Source organism: Aethalodelphis obliquidens, unplaced genomic scaffold (assembly GCF_003676395.1).
Source record: "Aethalodelphis obliquidens isolate GAN/ISIS:26980383/991018 unplaced genomic scaffold, ASM367639v1 scaffold4, whole genome shotgun sequence".
In the NCBI taxonomy this organism is placed as follows: Eukaryota; Metazoa; Chordata; class Mammalia; order Artiodactyla; family Delphinidae; genus Aethalodelphis; species Aethalodelphis obliquidens.
Window position 1 is genome coordinate 5,904,567 of NW_020837948.1, and position 15,296 is coordinate 5,919,862.

General features: G+C 42.0%; 1 protein-coding gene and 1 long non-coding RNA gene across 2 annotated transcripts in view; one reads left to right on the forward strand and one right to left on the reverse strand.

The window, feature by feature from the left end:
* Positions 1 to 8,236, reverse strand: part of LOC113615254 (uncharacterized) — a 35,430-nt gene extending 27,194 nt beyond the window's left edge. The window contains exon 1 of the long non-coding RNA XR_003430937.1: positions 7,369 to 8,236. This is a non-coding gene — a long non-coding RNA (uncharacterized LOC113615254). The remainder of the gene's footprint in view (positions 1 to 7,368) is intronic.
* Positions 8,237 to 8,322: 86 nt separating this feature from the next.
* Positions 8,323 to 15,049, forward strand: XTBD1 (XRN2 binding domain containing 1). Its single transcript, XM_027097463.1, has 3 exons — positions 8,323 to 8,591; positions 9,908 to 10,007; positions 14,677 to 15,049. Exons 1-3 carry the CDS (start codon positions 8,353 to 8,355, stop codon positions 14,686 to 14,688), a joined length of 351 nt encoding a protein of 116 aa, XP_026953264.1. The 5' UTR covers positions 8,323 to 8,352; the 3' UTR covers positions 14,689 to 15,049.
* Positions 15,050 to 15,296: the final 247 nt, after the last annotated feature.

Here is a 15,296-nt window from a genome sequence, read left to right on the forward strand (position 1 = left end):
CAAGACATTCAGTAAACTGGGAATCAACGGATACTTCCTCAAAATGGAAAAATAGGTTTTTCTTTCAGCAGAAAAGCAAAACTTTACTTAACAAGGAAATACTAGAGACACTAATATTTAGGTTCTGCTATACTTACTAACCAATGCAATGTAGACATGAGAAATAAATTTGTGGTAAAAGAATTGAATAGAAGTATTCTAGAGTATTTTCTAAAGTATCTTCTAGAATTCTCTCAAGGTTTCCAGGCCCACGATTAAAAGAATTGGTGAGGAATGTTCTAGAAGATCATCTTAGGAGGAGGAGGAAAGAGGAGGGGTAGAAAGAGGAAGAAGAGGAAGGAGGAGAAGAAAGAAGAGGTAAGAAGAGAAGAGAAAAAAATGTTTTAAATAAAAGAAGATATGGTAGTTTAAAATCCATTCACAGGGCTTCCCTGGTGGCATAGTGGTTAAGAATCCGCCTGCCAATGCAGGGGACATGGGTTCGAGTCCTGGTCCAGGAAGATCCCACATGCCACGGAGCAACTAAGCCCGTGCACCACAACTACTGAGCCTGTGCTCTAGAGCCCGTGAGCCACAGCTACTGAGCCTGTGTGCCACAACTACTGAAGCCCGCTTGCCTAGAACCCATGCTCTGCAGCAAGAGAAGCCACTGCAACAAGAAGCCTGTGCACCACAACGAAGAGTAGCCCCCACTCGCCGCAACTGGAGAGAGCCCACGTGCAGCAATGAAGAACCAACACAGCCAAAAATAAAATAAATAAATAAATTTATAAAATCCATTCACAAGTTCTTTGACACTGTATTTAAAAGGTGGAGCCTAAAACACCTTGCCCTCAAATGTGTACTGGACTCAGTGATTTACTTCTTCTTTTTTTTTTTTTTAAAGATTTTTTTGATGTGGACCATTTTTAAAGTCTTTATTGAATTTGTTACAATATTGCTTCTGTTTTATGTTTTGGTCTTTTGGCCGTGAGGCATATGGGATCTTAGTTCCCTGACCAGGGATTGAACCCACACCCCTCCATTGGAAGGTGAAGTCTTAACCACCAGACCACCAGGGAAGTCCCTGGAGTTAGTGATTTACTTCTAATGAACAGAATAAGTTAGAGTGATGGTATGTTACCGATGAGTCCATGTCATACAAGATACTGTGGCTCTGCCTTACTCTTTCTTCGTTCACTTACTCTGAAGGAAGACCTCTGCCATGTGAGGACACTCAAGCAGCCCTGCGGAGAGGTCCATGTAGTAAGAAACTGAGAACTGAGACAAACAACCATGTAATTGAGCCATCTTGGAGGTGGCTCCTGTGGCCCTAAACAAGCCTTCACATAACTAAAGTACTCACCAGCAAATGTACTGAAACCTCAGCAGAGACCCTGAACCAGAACCACCCAGCTAAGCCATACCTGAATTCCTAATTCACAGAAACTGTGAGGGACTTTCCTGGTGGTCCAGTGGGCAAGACTCTGCACTCCCAATATAGGGGTCCTGGGTTTGATCCCTGGTCAGGGAACTAGATCGTGCATGCTGCAACTATAGAGTCTGCATGCCACAACTAAAGATCCTGCATGCCACAACTAAGACCTGGAGCAGCTAAATAAATAAATTTTTTTTTTTTTTTAAAAAAGGAGAAACTGTGAGATAATAAATGGTTACTGTTTTAAGACACTAAGCTTTGGGGTAGTTTGTTATGCAGTCATACAACTAATACAGAAGGCAAAATAAAGTCATTTTAAGTTTGACAAAAAGTGAGCTTGCCACTAACAGACCTGTACTAAAGGAAATGTTAACAAATTTTTCAGGTAGAAGAAAAATGAAACAGATGGAAAGTAAGAAGTAGAGAATGAAGGAAGAACAAATAAAGTGGCAAATGTGTTTTAAATCTAATATTTCATCGGATTTTAAAATATACCATAACAATAAGACCTAAATACATGGAGATATACCATGTTTATGAATTGGAAGATTCAATATTGTTAAGATGCTAATTCTCCCCCAGTTGATCTATAGATTCAATACAATCCCAGTTAAAATCCTAGCAGCTTTTGTTTTTCTAAAAATTGAAAAACTAATGCTAAAATTTGTATTGAAAAGCAATAAATTAAAATAGCCAAAACAATTTTGTGTAAGAACACAGCTGGAGAACTCAAATGATCTGATCTTTTTTTTTTTTATAAACTTATTTATTTATTCATTTATTTTTGGCTGTGTTGGGTCTTCATTGCTGCATGTGGGCTTTCTCTACTTGTGGTGAGCAGGGGCTATTCTTCGTTGAAGTGTACAGTCTTCTCATTGTGGTGGCTTCTCTTGTTGCGGAGCATGGGCTCTAGGTGCACAAGCTTCAGTAGTTGTGGCATGCAGGCTCAGTAGTTGTGGCTCGCGGGCTCTAGAGCACAGGCTCAGTAGTTGTGGTGCATGGGCCTTAGTTGCTCTGTGGCATGTGGGATCTTCCTGGACCAGGGATTGAACCCATGTCCCCCTGCATTGGCAGGAGGATTCTTTAAGGGAAGTCCTTAAACGACCTGATCTTAAGACTGTATAGGGACTTCCCTGGTGGTGCAGTGGATAAGACTCTGCACTCCCAATGCAGGGTGCCCGGGTTCAACATGCATGCCGCAAATGAGAGTTCACATACCACAACTAAGGAGCCCGCGTGCCGCAACTAAGACCTGGTGCAACCAAATAAATAATAAATAAATAAATATTTTTTAAAAAAAGAAAGACTATAAAGCTACAGCATGGGCCAAATTAGCCTGCAGCCTATTTTTGTAAGGCCCATAAGCTACAATGCTTTTTATGTTTTTAAATGGCTGAAAAAAGAAGCAAGGAAAGTATACACACTAATATGTATAAAATGGATAACTAATAAGAACCTGCTGTATAAAAAAATAAATAAAATTCTACAATTCAAAAAAAAAAAGTATACAACAGGAATTATATGTAGCCCACCCTTAACAGAAGCAGCTTGCTAACTCTTGAGCTACAGTAATCAAGACACTATGGTATTGGTACAAAGACACATAGATCAATGAAGCAGAATAGAGAGTCCATAAATAGATTCACACATATATGGTCAATTAATTCTTGACAAAGGTATCAAAGTAATTGAATGGAAAAAAGATAATCTTTTCAACAAATTGTACTGGACCAGTTAGACAACCATATGCAGAAAAAAAAAAATCTCAACCTATGCTGGGAAATAATTTTCCATGGATTTCTCACGTATCTGCACATCTTAAGAGTTAGACACTAACTGCCCTTTTGTTCCAGACTGTCTTTTCAAGGATGTTTTGTCCATGAAGCAGCCTAGGGATAGTGTCTACCTTCAGAGCAAAGGGTAAATTTGTTTACCATCCACATAAAAAAGATAATGTATTGCTCTGGGGCAAAGGTTGAGCAGGTTTGCTTACAGTCCTTTATAAAAGACTGATGTTCCCTGGGACTTCCCTGGTGGTCCAGTGGCTAAGACCCCATGCTCCCAATGCAGGGGGCCCGGGTTCGATCCTTGGTCAGGGAACTAGATCCCACATGTCGCAACTGAAGATCCTGTAAGCCACAACTAAGACCCGGCGTAGCCAAATAAATTAAAAAAAAAAAGATTGATGTTCCTTAAACTTGGGGTTCCTCGGTGGTCATACAAACCCACTGTGTGTACCTGTTTGTACCTTATCTACCTGGGCCCTTTGGCATAGCCCCTGTGGGACTTATGGGACAAGGGGAACCAATACAAACATGAAACTCATGTTTGCTGTGCTCTGAGTCACAAAGTTCTTTGTCTCTGTTTTAAGAGTCTTAAGTATTTTGCCAGCACCCACTGAAACTGTGGAAGCGTAACCTATTAGCTTGTAAGTGGGATAAAATCTTATATTCTTTGTTGCTCTTGACAACTCATACCTTGCATCATATACAAAAATTAACTTGAAATGAATCACAGACCTAAAAGTATAATCACAGACCTATAACATAAAACTATAAAACTTCCAGAAGAAAACAGAAATTTTTAGGTCACTGAGTTAGACAAAGATTTCTTAGATAGGACAAAGATTTGTCCTTAGATAGGACAAAGATTTCTTAGATAGGACAAAAAAGCATGGCTCATAAAAAAAATAATAAATTTGATTTCATCAAAATTAAAAACTTTTGCTCTTCAGAAAACACTGATAGGATTTTTAGGGCAGTAAAACTATTCCGAATGTTAGTATGATGATGGATACATGTCATTATGCATTTGTCAAAACCTACAGAATGTACAACACCAAGTGTGAACTCTAACATAAACTGCGGACTTCGATGAGAATGATGTGTCAACGTAACAGATGTGTCTCTGGTGAGAGCAGTTGGTAGTGCAGGAGGCCGTGTGTGGTGGGGGTCAGGGGAGGATGGGATATATGGAAACTCTCTGTACTTTCCATTCAATTTTGTTGTAAACCAAAAACTGCTCTAAAAAATAAAGTCTATTTTTTTTTTTTTTAAAAAAAAGGGCAAGGGAACATTCCTGCACTGTTGGTGGGAATGTAAATTGATACAGCCACTATGGAGAAGAGTTCCTTAAAAAACTAAAAATAGAACTACCATATGACCCAGCAATCCCACTACTGGGTATATACCCTGAGAAAACCATAATTCAAAAAGAGTCATGTACCACAGTGTTCATTGCAGCACTATTTACAATAGCCAGGACATGGAAGCAACCCAAATGTCCATCGACAGATGAATAGATAAAGAAGATGTGGCACATATATACAATATATATATACAATATATATATTTTATGGCTGAATATATATATTCAGCCATAAAAAGGAACGAAATTGAGTTATTTGTAATGAGGTGGATGGACCTAGAGTCTGTCATACAGAGTGAAGTAAGTCAGAAAGAGAAAAACAAATACCATATGCTAACACATATATATGGAATCTTAAAAAAACGGTACTGATGAACCTAGCGGCAGGGCAGGTATAAAGACGCAGATGTAGAGAACGGACTTGAGGACACAGAGGGGAAGGGGAAGCTGGGATGAAGTGAGAGAGTAGCACTGACATATATACACTACCAAATGTAAAATGGATGGCTAGTGGGAAGCAGCCACATAGCACAGGGAGATCAGCTTGATGCTTTGTGTCCACCTCGAGGGGTGGGATAGGGAGGGTGGGAGGGAGGCTCAAGAGGGAGGGGATATGGGGATATATGTATACATATAGCTGATTCACTTTGTTGTACAGCAGAAACTAACACAACATTGTGAAACAATTATACTCCAATAAAGATATTAAAAAAAAAACAGGGGCAAGGGATCTCAATAGACATATCTACAAAGAAGATATACAAATGGCCAATAAACACATGCAAGATGCTCAACATCATACAAAACAAAACCACAATGTGATACAGCCTTGTACCCACTAAGATGGCTATAAACAAAAAAAGGGAAAATAATAAGAGTTGACAAGGATGTAGAAAAATTGGAACCCTCATACATTGCTGGTGGGAATGTAGAATGGGGCAGACACTGTGGAAAACAATCTGTTAGTTCCTCAAAAAGCTAAACATAGATCTTGCAATCCACTATATACCAAGAAAATTGAAAATATATGTCCACGTAAAAACTTGTACATGAATGTTCACAGCAGCATTATTCATAATAGCCAAGATATAGAAAAACCCCAAATGTCTAGCAACTGATGAAAAGATAAACAAAATGAGGTATATTCATACAATGGAAGGTTACTCAGCCATAAAAAAGGAATGAAGTACTGACACATGCTACAACATGGATGAATCTTGAAAACATTCTGTAAGTGAAAGAGCTAGTCACAAGAAACCATTACGTTAAACGTCCAGCATAGGAAATCCATAGAGATAACAAGTTCATTAGTTGTTGCCAGGGGCTTGAGGGAGTGGGGAGCAATTGCTAATGGGTATGGAGTTTCTTTTTGGGGTAATGAAAATGTTCTATATTCGTGTTGATGGCTGCACAAATCTGTGAATATACTAGAACCATTGAGTATTTTAAATTGGTGGATTTTATAGTATGTGAGTTATATATCAATAATGATGTTTTAAAATGAAGATGAAGTAGGAAAACTGATCCTTTTCTATATAAGTAAGTAACTTTAAGAAAACCTGAATCACAGAAATGAGTTAGAAACAATAAACTGGGCAGTAATTGGACTTGCCGCAGGGGCTGGTAAAATGTTAATATTATCTAATCATTTTAGGCTACTTTACGTTTTGAAAGTATAATGTTAACAAGATCATATTATAAAAAAAGAATACCTATTTGTGTACTTTTGAGTTGTTATAACCTGCATGCATGTCTGAATATGTTTGTGTGTAGGTACACATATTCATATGTCTCATCATTGTCAAAGATGATGCTAAATGAGTCAGTTGCTGGATGACCTCTTAGCTTTTTCACACCCTGGGGGGCGGAGTTAGCTGTGTAGCTGCAGCTGTTGGTCACAAAGCCCAGGGTCCTATTTCTGGGTCAACCTCTCCACCATACAATCAGGTGACCCACAATTTGGTTCCAAGAACGCTCATCAACATTTTTCAAAGTTTGGCCAGCTGCAGATGGACTCAATTACCTGGAGCCTAGACTCAACATCCACTGATGGGCCTGGGAGTCCACTATTTTTTTTTTTTTTTTTTTGCCACATAATGCAGCTTGTGGAATCTCAGTTCCCCAACCAGGGACTGAACCTGGGCCACAGCAGTGAAAGCGCCGAATCCTAACCATTAGACCACCAGGAAACTCCCTGGGAATCTGCTATTTCAACAAGGCTCTCAGGAGATATAATCTGCACTCAGTTTTGGGAGCCCCAGCTCTGGGCACCTCTTCCTGGCTGATGTAGAGTAGCTGAGTTTGTCTTTGGTTTCACAGCCCTGTTCACATTCTTCCTGTTCACCAGGGTGAGAGTAGTGTGCCTCCCTATTTTTAACCACAATGGGATGTCACTGAGCCTGTTGCTGGTTCTACAGGCACAGTCTACTCGTAAGACTGCCTGATATTTCCATTCTATATGGGGTTTCTGCCTGTTGGAGGCCCTGATGTCTCATCAGAAGCTGCAGAAGCAGCAGACAACACATAGGTGGCTCTGCCCCTCGGCCTCATTCACAATATAGGACCTACACTGGAATCCTGGATCCTGGATTCTAGGCTCAGCTCTGTACTCTGTCCCACATTTGATGGGGGATGATGGGGAAGCCTATTAGGTCAATAATTTCCCAAGGTTGATGGAGGCTCAAGTGGTTTCCCAGTTATTGTACTTGAACGGGATGGGAAATGCACCTCTTATGAGGAAGCTCTTCTGTTTGTCGATGGGTCTCCCTGACCCTAGGACAGACAGCATTGTTAGGCCAACTCACCTGCTCATCTCCTCTTGACACATCCAGTTTGGCTCCTCCCAACATCTTTTGGATACACCTGGTTAAAATCCTTCAGTGGCTCCCCATTCCTTTTAGGGTCCAGACCACAACTCCTTCCATGACCTACTGTTCTTGGTGATCTTTGCAGCCTCATCTCCCCCACTGTCCCCCACTTTAGGATCTGTCATACAGATCTTGCAGTTCTCTCACCAGGCCAGGCTCTCTTGCAGTGCCCTACTCTTTTTCATGTAATTAACTCTTGTTCATCTCTCTGCTCTCCAGCATCATTTCCCTGACCTCCAAGTCTGGATCAGGTCTCTTGCTTATTCATGGTCCTAGCACTCAGGGCCTTTATTAAAAGTTGTCAACTTTGAAAAGTTACCCTTGAGCAATTAAGTATTCACGACTGTAAAGTTCATTAGAGCACCGCTCTGAATTTGCTCTCACTGCATCTCCAGCACGTAGCAAAGGGTCTGGCAGGTATTCAGTTGGATGGATTACTGGCTCCAGGAAGGCGGGCCGCAAACTGGGTGGAGTGTCGAGACCTCTGGGAATCGATAAAAGTAGATCCAGAGCAGCTACACCTATACGTCCTCAGAACTGGGGGCATCGGTCTGCGGGCCGGGTGCCCGGGGAATTCCCAGGCCAAGGACACGGTACAGTCCTGGCTGGCATCCGGCTGCCGAATTGGAGAGGGCCGCCCTTACTCCGTGCTTGGGAGGGCCTCGGTTTCCCTACTGGTTCCCCGCGGGGTGGGCCGAGAACTGCCCCTGAGGCCCCGGGGTAGACCCACTCCGGGGGCCGCCGCAGCTGCAGAAGTCTGAGGGGCCGGGCCGGGTGAGGCCGCCGCGCCCGCCGAGGGCGCTCCAGACCAGTCTTCTTGAGCAGTCGCTCGCAGCTGCGGCCCCTCTAGCTGCGGGGAGGTGGAGCAGTGCGTGTACGGAAGGCGGTGGGCGGGTCCGGCCCTCAGCGGCGGAGGGCGCCATGGTGGGTGGCGAGGCGGCTGCAGCTGTGGAGGAGCTGGTTTCTGGTGTGCGGCAGGCGACCGACTTCGCTGAGCAGTTCCGCTCCTACTCGGAGAGCGAGAAGCAATGGAAGGCCCGCATGGAATTCATCCTGCGCCACCTGCCTGATTACCGCGACCCGCCAGACGGCGGCGGCCGCCTGGACCAGCTGCTGTCCCTCTCCATGGTCTGGGCCAATCACCTCTTCCTGGGTTGCAGGTGCGGACCCCTGGCGGCTGGCTGACCCTGTCCCGATCCGCAGCCCTCCCCCAGGGCTGACCCCTGCCCAAGGCTGACCCTGCCCCCAAACTCCAACTGTACTAGAAAGGCCTAAGGCAGGTTTCCACCCTAGCCAATCCTTTGGAAAGATACTTAATCTCTCTGAGCTTTAGTTTCCTCATCTGGAAAATTAGTTGTGATGACTACAGTCTTAAAGGGTGAAAAGCACTTAGCACAGGCTGTCATCTCTCAAGAGCTCTATACATGCTAGGCGTTCGATTTGCCATTGTTATTTATATTATTATTATTACTCCAAACTGTCACCTTTGCAGAGGGCATTTTAAGCTCATTAGCTCCTTTCTTCCACATGGCAAACGTGCAGGGACAGAAACTCAGACCTCCAGTTTACATCTTCGAAGCTGAGAGAGGGAAAGAGACATACCTAGGGTCATGCAGCATCTAGCAGGATTGGTGGATTTTACCATTTATGGCAGGATGTAGTCTGCGGCCCTTGTCTTTTTCTCCCCGTGTCCTAGTCTGCTGGACCCTGTAGCAAGAAGCAGTCTTTGCCTCTCTGCCTTTCCTTTTATCAAAATAACAAATGCCTTCAAGGGACTTTTTGAAGTGGCGCTCCCTCTGCCACTCCATGAAGCAGGTGGCAAATCTTGAGGCTCCCACATCCTTTTATTTAGCATTTCCTGAAATTGTGTTAGGATAACGAGATGACTTGGCTTAGTCCTGGTTTCTGTGCTCCTTATGGCTGTCTGGTCACATGGTCCCTCCAGCCCTAAGCTGCTTGGTGGTGTTTTCAGATTTGGGGAGTTATTAGAACTGGATATGGGGAAGCAGTGCCTGCTGTATCCCTCCCTTTTCTCTGACTTCCAGGTTCCTCTAGTAAATTCTGGTTAACAGGATCCAAGATTAGGCAAATGTCAGAAAATTGGACAAATGAACAAATAATGTTATTCCGTTAGACCAATACTCCACATGTTCAAAAAAATAAAAAAGAATTTTGGCCCTCATATCATATCCGTGAATATATACTGCCAGAGGTACACTGCCTCTATTTTTGTAAGTCTTGTTTGTTTTGTAAATCTTAAAACACCTGCTCCATTGGCATCCCTAGTGCTGCTTCTGTATCCACATGCGCAAGAACTATTTTCTGACTTGATGCTGAACATCTATCAGTTTCCCCAGTAGTATCAAATCGTTCCTCTGAGAGTTGAGTTTATAGTCCAGCTACCTGCAATTTCTTTTTAGCCCACAGTGACAATAATTCTTCCACGGTTTTTATCTTACTACTTTTTATCGTGCAGTTACAACAAAGACCTTTTAGACAAGGTGATGGAAATGGCTGATGGGATTGAAGTGGAAGACCTGCCACAATTTACTAACAGAAGTGAATTAATGAAAAAGGTAAACAGGATTTCCAAGTGCATTTGAAATGGTATAGAGCTAACGGCCCCTGCCTTTATGATGATGTATTAGAGTATATTGTTTTCTGAATGCTCTTGTTTACTACCCCAATCTAAGCCGTTTCATTTTATTTCTCTGTAATTGGTATAAGCCTTTTCATAACTAGAGAACAACTCAGTAGATAAATTATGCATTGTTGGTAGAGTAACACATAAACTCAACCTCTTCAGTTCCTTTAGGAAAATTCTGTTTTGAGCTTTTTGCTTGAATTTTAAGAAAATGTTGGTTAGAGTGCTACAGTTTCCCACTTATTAAAAAATCTTGTTGGTAACATTAACTCAACCTTACCCCAGTCGTTGAGGACCCCACCAGACCTGTTTGGACCCTCTGACTTGCTGATGGAAATGTAGATGGAGTAATATCGTCATAGCTTTTCCCTATTCTGCCAGGCTTGTTCTGATCTGAGGCTGTGGATTTTTTACATGGTGAGCTGCTGCCCGTCAAGCCTTGAATCTGGGTCCTTTGGCTGGGGCCATGGAGAGTGTGGCAGAAGGAAGCTCAGAGGATGGGGCTGGGCGTCCCAACTGCTTTTCACAATCTCCCAAGATATGGTTTTTCTCATTTGCCCTGGTCTCCTCAGGCAACAAAATTAATTGCTTCCTCATCTCCCATAGTTTATTTCTTTAGCACTTTACCCAGACCTTTTTAAGAGCAGATTGTAAGCTTCTTGAGGGAAGAGATGGTGCTTAAGATATTAGTCCTTCTAATTCCAAAACCTAGTATAGGCATAATCCAGAGAAGATGCTCAGAAAATGCTTACAAAATTGACCAAAGCAAAAGAGTAAAGACTGCTGGCCTCTCTTATAGTTCTATTGTCAGAAACATAGGTAAGCCCTTGCTTCACCCTAGTTGGTTCTTTTTTTTTGGGAAGCTGGGCATATAAAAAGGTTCCCTTTAGGGCTTCCCTGGTGGCGCAGTGGTTGAGAGTCCGCCTGCCGATGCAGGGGACACGGGTTCGTGCCCCGGTCCGGGAGGATCCCACATGCCGTGGAGCGGCTGGGCCCGCGAGCCATGGCCGCTGAGCCTGCGCGTCCGGAGCCTGTGCTCCGCAACGGGAGAGACCACAACAGTGAGAGGCCCGCGTACCGTAAAAAAAAAAAAAAAAAAAAAAAAAGGTTCCCTTTAGTGTGAGTGTCAGGAGCTAATCAAATCCTCAGCTGCCCAGAAAGTACTTCAGCCCCAAACAGCACACCCCGCATGATTTCAGATATTTTTCTTTAAAAAAGTATTGTTTTTTAATTGAACCTGGAATCAAAAGTTCAGGTTGTGTTCAAGGGCCTATTTTGTTTTTAAAATCTGTTAACAAGGCTGTTGTTTGTAGCCTGGGAGCCGTTGTGAATTGGGAGTTTGTGACTTTTTGGATTCTCTTATATAATATTTTTAAAAAACCTCTAGGAAGTCCTTCAGTATCCTAGCGGTGAGGTTCCTGGGGCCCAGGCATGGGGCGTCTAGATAATTTCCAGCCACCTGATTGCCCCCCATTCGTCAGGGCAGGCAGGGAATAGGATGAGCCTTTACTTCCTGACTGCTCATGGCCGATTCTTTCCTTGGCCTTTTGGTCTTAAGAGGTATTCTGCTCTCCGTAAGATCCATTTTCACATAAATTTTGTTATACTTCTCTCTTTCCAGTCATACTGGGATATTAGAGGTCAGAACACTTCACGATATTTGGGCTTCAGACTCCAGAAGAGACTAAGGAGGTTTTGTAATTAATATGCATGTCCCTAACATTATCCATAGGCTAGTGTGAAGAAGCATATGTATGTGTGTTGAGTTTCTAAACTGTTATAAACATTGTAAAGGGGTCTTGAACCTCAGAAATATAGGGAGCCCTGTCCTGGGATGTTCATTTTTGACACTTTAATTGCACAGTGTCAGTCTCCAGAGAAGAGTCCTCAGAAATGAACTTTGGCATTCCTGAAACCAGTTCTGCCATCAGACTAATTAATGATTGGCACCTGGCTACCTGGAAGAAGCCTACAGGGAGCCTGTATTTCTATAGCGCTTGTTGATTATATATGTTTGAACTTCCTTCAAATAAGACTTATGTTTTCTTAGTAACCAAGTTTTAGACTGTTGATGTCACTGAAAATGAAGCTAAGTTGATCCTGAAAAGTGAGATACTTAGAGGATGTGTAGAGTTTTGCCAGTTGGTAAGAGTCTTTTAGATAAGCCTGTCCTGAGAACAAGTCATCTGATCTCTGTGCCGTGACAGAATTGTGTTGTGTTGAAGGCTGTCCCTTCTCTTTTGAAGGCTACCCTGAGAGCCCACTGGAAAGAGAGCCCTGGGAGCTTTGCAGCAGTTTTTTTTTGTCTTCTTGCCTGAGGTTTTTGCATGTAATAGATAGAGGCTGGCAAACATTAAGCAACATTGCCAGGCCAGAAACAAAAAACAAAAACAAAAAAACTTTGATGTTGAGCCATGCACCTGAAAAGGTCAGTTATAGTTCTTTGATCCTTAGCTCTAAAATTATTTTACTTGGGTTTTGAAGCTAGCTAGCAAGTGGAAATGAATCGCCTGGCATTATTGGTATCCTGAGACTGAATAGTGAAGATAACTTAGGGACATAAGTTCTTTAAAGTAAGATTTTAAAAATACTTTATGGTTATTCTGCAGTTTTAAGGCCAGTACACCTCTGTGGTCTGTCCAACTCTCTTTTTTTTTGGCAGGGGAAGGGGGATGTGGAATCTGAGAAAAGAAATGAGCATTGGTCTCTGACAGGTGGTATTTGTCAGATATTTGCAGTGTATGTTTTTTTTTGAAAAAGGGGGATTCAGACAAATATATTGAACAGTCTAAGTTATCTAACAGCCGTCCCTAGGTACCTACTAGCAGACTTTGTGATTAACCAACCAGCTTTACCCATTAATGAGCAATAATTAACAAAGAGCAGCAGCTCACTCAGGAATGATGTTATTACTGTCAGAGTTTATATTTCCAAGGCATTGTCTTAAGGAGAAAGAGGAGTGATTGACTAAGAAGTTATCATTATTGGCTCAAAAAATCTGTCCACTTAATTCCTTCATTTTTCCTAAAAACATTTTTTTTAATAAATTTATTTTTATTTATTTTTGGCTGCGTTGAGTCTTCGTTGCCGCGCGCAGGCTTTCTCTAGTTGCGGCAAGCAGAGGCTACTCTCCATTGTGGTGCGTGGGCTTCTAATTGCGGCGGCTTGTTTTGCAGAGCACGGGCTCTAGGCGCGCAGGCTTCAGTAGTTGTGGCACACAGGCTCTAGACTGCAGCCTTAGTAGTTGTGGCGCATGGGCTTAGTTGTTCCGCAGCATGTGGGATCTTCCCAGACCAGGGCTGGAAGCTGGGTCCCCTGCATTGGCAGGCGGATTCTTAACCACTGTGCCACCAGGGAAGTCCCCCCTAAGAACATTTTTGTCCAAGAGGGAAAGTGGCAGTATGGAAAGTGACTAAATATGAAATGTGAAAGAAGTTGGAAACACAAGTGTGCCTGCCTTTCAAGAGGTTTTTTGTGCATTATATACGGTCTTGGCAAGCTCTAAAGTAATGGAGCAGCCACTCCATTGGTGGAAAGAGATGTGATTCTAATAAGATGGCAACTATTTGTGAGTATTTAAAAAATTTTTTTTCAGCTTATCAGATTAGTTAAATCAGGTTTTGTCTTGTATCCTAAGATAAATGCTCCATGGAGCTACCTTTCTTTTCCCTTTATCCACAGAAATAGAAGCCAGAAAAGCTCTGTCTGACCCCACAGGCCAGTCTGTTGCCTGGTGCCCAGGCTGAGTGAATCACCTGCCAGCACCTTGAGTCAAAGACCATACTTGCAGCAGCCAAAGCCAGTGGCAACTCTTCTGCTATAGCCTTGGTCTATCCTATTGGAAATTTGAGAGATGGCTTAGGGGATTCTCTTTCCTTTTGGACTAAAGATGGTTTCTTTAGGTGATACTGCATTCTCCTAAAAAGAGAAAGCCCTCTTATATTTTGCTTTTGCTGAGGAATTTCGCTTCACTTCTCAAAGACTGGAGTGACAGGCTTAAGCTAGGAAATAGGTCATACCTTGAAAACTCTGCTTACTAAAAAGAGTCTCAGACTGATTCACTTGCACTGCTAAATGTTAAGGAAATCCATTCAAATAGAAGGTGACAGACAAAATAATTTCTTTGCACCCTGCTTAAAAGTTGTCTAAAGCCAAGTTTAAATTTACCAATGGTGCTAGAGAGTACCCAGAAAGAATATATCTGCTTCAGTTCACCACTTTTAGAAGACATGCAGTTTCTGTAGTTTCTAACAGTGTGAAATCCAGAAACCTATAACCTTCACATCTCCTAAATATCCTGACTCAATGTGAAATGTGTAAATTACTATCTGGATTCAACTGATTTTAATTTAGAACAATAAGTGTTTATGTGATTCTGTTTTTAGAAGCCTTCACTGCAGAGCATGCCATGGAAAAAGTTATTTTTTAAGTATTTCTGTTATCACTTTAAATTGTGAACATTTATAGATCACAAGTGACAAGACAAAAAAATTAGACTCTGGCTTCCAAATGGATAGTATGGTCAGTGTTTTGCTGAATTTTCTCTATGTAAGACTACATGGTTAGACTACATGGTTACTAACTTTTTCTTTTTTTCCTAGCATCAAAGCTAAGGCAGAAGATTCATCACATTTTCATCATTAGTTACAGGCTTGGAAAGGAGGCTGGAATGAATATGACATTGACCTCAGCAGCTCTCTTAAGACTCTTGATATTAACAACATGTAGGAAAGAGGCAATTGGAATGAAAGGGAATCTTGTCTAGATTGGCGTTTTAAAAGTTCTCATTCTTCTAGTAGCCATCATTGTAAAAGTATGCATGGATATTTATGTATTTATAAATCATGCCCTCTTTTTTATTTTCAGGTTTTGAATGTTGGTCAAAATGCCTATTTTTTTTTTAATGTTGATGTAATAATGGCAGGTAGTGAATTTTACACTTTGGATTTTTCAACAACGTACCTTTATGTGTGATTCTGCTTTATGGTCTTTTTTCCCTGCCGACTGAGGTAAACCATATCCCTTATTTCTACCTGAAGTTTACACCATCCATGTACCCTATTGCCACACACACTTCATCTTTTTTTAAAGAGTTGAGTGAAAATCAAATCATAGGCTTCAGGTATCTACCAGCTCATGGGAAGAGGCAGCCTATAAAAAAGCCTTATTTTAAAACTCATTGACACAAGATTCCACAGCTTGTTCCAGGCAGCCAGTTGAT